Source organism: Formica exsecta, unplaced genomic scaffold, assembly GCF_003651465.1.
Source record: "Formica exsecta isolate Colony F162 unplaced genomic scaffold, ASM365146v1 scaffold92, whole genome shotgun sequence".
Classification (NCBI taxonomy): Eukaryota; Metazoa; Arthropoda; class Insecta; order Hymenoptera; family Formicidae; genus Formica; species Formica exsecta.
In genome coordinates this window covers 204,488-210,870 of record NW_021853687.1, presented here as the reverse complement: position 1 = coordinate 210,870, position 6,383 = coordinate 204,488, and the positions used below count along the sequence as shown (strand labels likewise).

The window sequence follows — 6,383 nt, the reverse complement described above, 5'->3', positions numbered from 1 at the left end:
CAAAATAATATAGTTTTTAATATCTTCGTGAAAGAAAATAGTTGTAATTAATATTTTTCCTAATTTATGACAAAAACTTTTGATTGTGAAAATCCGCTGAAATCAATTGCAAGAAACAAAAAAAAACCAAATAATTTGCAGAAAGAGAGAGAAAGATAGATAATATTTTTTTACAATTTTTAGAGTAAATAATTTTTAAACAAGTAAGTGGATCTAAATCAAGTTTTGCACAAATATTTATTAGAGTTTTCTTAATATATGTAAAAATTTTTATTTTGTTGGCAATGTTTTTTCCTTGTCAAATTTGTCAATAAGAATCAATACTGTATTTAAACTTAAATAATTTGCAATCGTTAAGAGAATTGTGCTCAAGTTTTGCACACATACTCAGAAGAAATAGTAGAACAGTCTACGAAATTTTCATGCTTTTATTACTATTTTGACATATGACACATACACCATCCATCAAAAAATTACACAAAATTAACTCTCAAAAAGATCGAAGAGCCCGCGAGCGATTCTCCTTGACGCTCTACGCATGGAATTATACGTCATCGAAGAGGCGTTGAACAACGCGAAATCGCAACGTCACTGATATACGTCCGTATCTAAAAAGTCAAGAATGCGATGAGAATTGCTCGTCTGGTATCGATGCTCCGAACCGAATGTCCGCACACCCACGTGCGCGGCATAGTAAACAGAGAGATTCGGCTTCCTCCCGAAGAGGAGGTGGACATGAATGCCGGCGTAGAAGAAGAAGAAGAAGAAAAAGAAGAAGAGGCAGCGGAGAGGAGTGCGGAGAGAGTGAACCACAGCCAGCTAATGGCAATGGTATCAAGTCAGTGTCTCGCGAGCCGCGCTCGAAGCCGGTACACGTTCACCTCATCGCGGTCCACGTGCACGCTCCTTCTCCGTTCTTTTCTTTTTTTAAGATCAGAAATCGAAAAGTGCGAAGCAACTTCTGAGAAATACACGGAAGATCTTTTACCAGAGAATCTCTCGTAACCGCGAAAAATTTTAAATGAAAAATTTCTTCGTGCTCCGAGATTTCTTCATTTTCTCTCTGTGTGATTATTATTGGACAAATTACATTTAGTGGATTATAGTGCATGGCTTTTTTGGATTCGCAAATTTTAGATGAAACGATTGAATAAACGTTTGCCCTGCGAGCTCGATGCGAAGAGAGAATACGATGAAGATGATGCATTGAGGGAGGAATCTGGAAGATTTTTTTGGGGACACCGGTGTGGAAGAATTACGTTGCCAAGAACGAGTGTCTGTCGATAGTGTGAGTGATTTATCGAATGTTTCGCGAGCTTGTCGCCGACTTTCTCTAAAGTCGAACAGCAAACTCGGACAGTTTGCTCAAGAGTGATTGTTGTAAGGTGAAAATAATTTACTATCTGCTATCGTTCTTATCGCAAAATGTAAATTGTCGAAATTGTGGATACAACTGGATTTCATCGTAAATTTATTTTCTGTCCGAAACGAAAATTATAATATATCATATGAGATTTAAAACTTAATTAAAAATTTTTTAAAGAAAATCACCAGCCGATAATAAAAAGTTACCTTCTTATTACCTTTACATGAAGATATTCAAGAATCATGAAAACCACACTGTCAAATCACATAAAAATTGTAGCAATTGAAATTTGCTAATCGTTGACTCGAATCAAAAATATTTTAAGGTTCTCTGTGGAAATTCTTTAAAAAAAAACATTCACCGTCGATCGAGGAACGAAGCATTTTCTCAAGGGATCACTCGAATGCGATATGCGATCGACATGACAGGTGTCCTGCGGGACGAGACGATCTTCTTTCTGACTATGGGGTAGAAATGTACCCCGGAAGATCAATCTGGGCCCGGGGCGTGCTGGCCCTCGGAGCAGGGATCCTTCTGCTATCAGGCTTGCGATGGTGGAGCGAGTCAACAATTCGGACGAAAGGCAGTGGCGGCGCGAGATCGATTCGAATCGACGGGTCAGAAAACGACGATCCGTCCATCCTCGAACGATCGAAGGAAAGTGTGAGTTACTTATCGAAGGATGTCGACGACGTTTTGTTCTGGTGGCAGATCGAAGCTGACAGGCGATGGAAGCGCAGCGCGCGATCGGATCGACGCGACGAGGGATCGATGTTCGAGGACTCGTCGGCGGAGACGAACGCGTTTCATGAAAACCAACGCGCGTCGTCGTTGATCGATATCGGCGATCGGAAAATCGATGGTGACGGATTGCTACTACGGCGGAATTTCCACGTGAACGAAGCCGGCGATACGTTAGGTGAATCCTCGAAAGGGGATCGACACCACATAATTACGCGAACCGACACGCGTTCGATCGATATTAATATCGTAACTCGAATATCGAGCGAGACTAAACAGAAGAGGAGGCTCATGGAGCGGGAAGGATCGCGTGATAAAAAAGACGATGATCAAGAGACGATTGACACCGCGACTTCTCTGACGTTACGTAACGACAGACTCAAAGTAGAAGAGACAGGACCAAAAACAGGTGATTCGAGATCAAAGCTCGATGTTCCTAGATCGCGAGAGATGAGTATCAACGTTCGATCGATCGATCGACGTAGATCTCTTGATCGAGATCCTGATAAAAGCGTTCAAAGGCAACGTGATAAGATCGAAGAAAATTCGCGTTTCTCGCCCGGAGGACGAGCGTCGATCCTAGAATCCTTGAAAGGAGATAAGAGGAGTACACGGCGATTTGCTGCAGGAATGCAGGAGGACCAGCTCCTTTTTTTTCACGAGAATCGCGAACGAGCTGAATCTTCCGCGACGAGGCCCGCGGAGGCGATCCAGGATCGTAAAAATCTGCCGGAAGAACGGGATTCTGCGAGAAGAAGAAGCCACGAGACGAGCCGCGAAGGGAATCTTAGAGAATTTGAGGTCAACAATATCGAAAATAATGACAAGAACGACGTTCATGAAACTGATCTTTCGATTAATACAGAAGACAGATCGCAGGATGCTCTCTTCGAGGATTTAAATAGCAGTGTCAATAGTGAATTTCGAGATGAAAGTGATAACGAAGGATCTTCGGGCAACGCAAGTGCTTTTCAAATTCTGGATTCCATTATTCCCTCGGATAATAAAAGGGGTAAAGTGACACGCGGCGAGGACTCGAAGGACCTGATGGTCGCGAATAATTTCGTATTGGCGAGTCAGGATCGAAGAATCGATACTGGAGCTCTCATTCCGGAATATCGACCGATTTTTGCGCGGAACAAACGCAAAATCACACGCAGTTTTACGAAGAAAATAATACGATCGATCGATCGACGAGAGGACGCTCAGGCATACGAAGGAAGGAGTGATAACGCGGGATCGACTACGATTCAGAAAGTGGAGCGAGGATACGAGACGGTGATAAGCGATCGGCGAAAACGACACGCGAATCATTATTCCGCTCAATCGGTTACCCCGATGGCCTACGTGCACATTCAGCCGGCGTATCCGGCGGAGCCGCCCACGAGCCGGAAGTGTGTACGATGCATGGTTGTCTACAAGCCGTGTCCTTCGCAGCCTTCGCGACCGCCGCCCAGAATCGTGCTTCCTAAATACAAATATCATAAGCCGGCCAGTACTTGGCGAGGACTCAAGTACGGTGAGTAGATACTTAGTTAAAGAGTTGCGATTGCTTCGAATGATTAAGGGAGCATACTCGTTTGAACCTTCGAAAAATAAGTACATTCTCTAGATTTTTTTTGCAGCGCAACGATTTGATAAAATTTTTTTTTTTTTTTTATAAATATTAATACAATATTATTAAGTACTTAAATAAAAATTTCCAGCTTAAAAAGGATTTTTTGTAAGTTATGTGAATATTTGCAGATTTATATTTTCATATAAATTATATTTTCATTTTTAATATGTTGAATGTTCAAACGGATATGCTCCTTTAATGTTTCTGCTAAAACAGGGTGTCTACTCTCTGGAAAAACCTAGAAAACCTGGAATTCTCAGAGATTTCGTTTTTACCTTGAAAAATGAGGGAAATCTCATGGAATTTTATTCGAACTAATTCTTACAATTAATAATAGAAAATAAAAATATTATGCAAATGAAAAATGCTTATCTTACAAAAATCATTCAGTTCTTTTCAGTACATTTTTTGATTTAATATTAAAAATTTAAGTGGTTTATTTTTCCTTTGTATGAGTGAAAAGCATTAGAAAACGCATACAAAAAAAATTTTTTAAAGTTCCATCTAAAAATTCTCTAATTTTATCTGGAATTTTGAACAAATTACCTGAAAAATCAGGGAATCCTGGGAATTTTTTACAAACTTTGGATAGACATCCTGTAAAAGCATCTTGATTCTCGTTTACAAATCGTATAAAATGCAGCTTGTCCTGATTGCGTATTAATTATCATAAAAAAATTATCGATCCTTCTGTCTCGTGATTTAATCGATATTTTAAAGGAGATGAATCAGCTGACTTTTTTCGAAAGAAAAATCGTTTTTGTAATAGTTAATCATTCATAACCGAGAACGCATATAAAGATTCTCTGACTAATTTCCCGGTAGAGTGCATTAATCATTTGCGTAATGCAATATCGTCGTAATGCAATATCGTTAAGCGTTTCCACGCCCCTGATTCGTCATCCAGCTCAGACTCGATCTCGCGTCGAGATCGTCGAAGTTAACAGGATCGAACCGAGATCGATCGATCGAGAGAACGATGTGACGCGAAACGCAGAAGATACATAAAAGAAATGTTACAACGTTACAATTCTTCTGAATTATTCAGTCATATATAATTTACAATGCGAGTCTGTTGGCAACCACATTAGTTAGCGGTTACAATTTCCGTCGCCGAGCGCGGTTTCCTCCTTAGCTGTTACCATCTTGCGTCGATCAGACGCTCGACCCTCGACCTTCGACGAAGAGAGGAACTCGAAGAGCACGGATGTGGCTCATTAACCGTGCATCGCTCGAAGTTTCGCGCGGTATAAACAGCGACGCGATAAATCGTAATCAACGTTAGAGGAAGGATAGACCGAGAAGGATGTGACGATACTTGTGCAAAGCATCTCGCGAAACGTTCTGTTCCCTATTCGTGATGGTAAATGCGATTAAAATGTTTATTGACGGATATGAAATTTAAAAAAATATAGTTCCGCAATCTGACATCTGTCCATATGCATTTGGAGTACGTCAAGATTTGCTTACATGTAGAAAAATGTACAATACAAAGATAATTTTTTTTCCATAAAAAACGGATTTTTTTACGACAAAAAACAAGCCTTGTTCTTAAAAAAAAATTTTTTTTCTCTAGATATTTAATATTTTGATTACTGCAAATTGATTTTTCATTTTTCATTTTTAACTTTTTTCGAGCTTGAGAGAGGATTTCATTTGTTTAGAAACTTACCTAATCGAGGGAGGTATCTCACAAGAAAGGCATTTTTAGAGCCTACACCAACGTTTTGTGAGTTAACATTTACACTGATAAATACCGCAAATATTTAATCGCGTAGAGAGACACTTCCATACCTGTTGGGAACATACCTGCTGACATCGCGCGTCTTACATATATATATTTCTATTTCACATTTTAACGGTCCTACGAGAAATTTAAAATTGCGATTCGTAATTTTCCAAAAGAAAAAATCTTTTAAGAAAAAATTATTGTGAAAAATGCGAAAAACTGGAACGTTTGCAAGTCAAATTTATATTTGAATAAATTTTATATTATTTCTTTATTTTGTCTATACATTTAAAGAATTCTAAAATGTATGAACTAGTTGATTTTAAATTGACACGATAAATTACCTCGTACGATCACACATGAATGAACATCCGCGCGGTGACGTTCAATAATAATCAAGCTCGATTATACGAGCGTGTGAGATTAATCAATTTTAATACGGAAGGCATGAATCCGCGTTTCGCCGACACCGGCATCGTTTACAAAGTTACGAGTCCACTCGGAGTCTGGAGCATCCCGACGACGAGGGACGCCGCAAAAACGACGGTGCTTAAACCGGCCCCCGGTGCTCTCGCGCCGTGATCCTGTAATCGCTCGTGGAAACGCTCGCTCGCAGGGTGGCCTGGGCGTAGATCTCGGCGTTGACGCGCGCCAGATCGCGCGGCGCGCGCGTTTTAATCACCGTCATCCTCTCTCCTGGTCGTTCAATATCCATTAAATTTCCCGGTCGGATTCCACAGACGATCGCTCTTACGCGAATATTTCACGGCGCGATGATTTTTCTCGCGATTTTAACATACTTGGAGTCATTAAATCTACGTATTTATGAATTTTTAATACGCTTGATAAACGATGTAGTTTAGTATGTAAATATAAAAAAAGTCTCTTTTTTAAAATTTTGTTGGTTTTTTTTTTTATATATTTAATAT

At 39.8% G+C, this 6,383-nt stretch overlaps 1 protein-coding gene across 1 annotated transcript in view; it reads left to right on the top strand.

Moving 5' to 3' along the window:
* Window positions 1-1,785: 1,785 nt before the first annotated feature.
* The window catches only part of LOC115245157 (laminin subunit alpha-1-like), an 84,938-nt gene continuing 80,340 nt past the window's right edge, over window positions 1,786-6,383 (top strand). Inside the window, exon 1 of the mRNA XM_029823299.1 lies at window positions 1,786-3,626. Within this exon, the coding sequence (XP_029679159.1) occupies window positions 1,841-3,626 (1,786 nt within the window). The 5' untranslated portion in view covers window positions 1,786-1,840. The remainder of the gene's footprint in view (window positions 3,627-6,383) is intronic.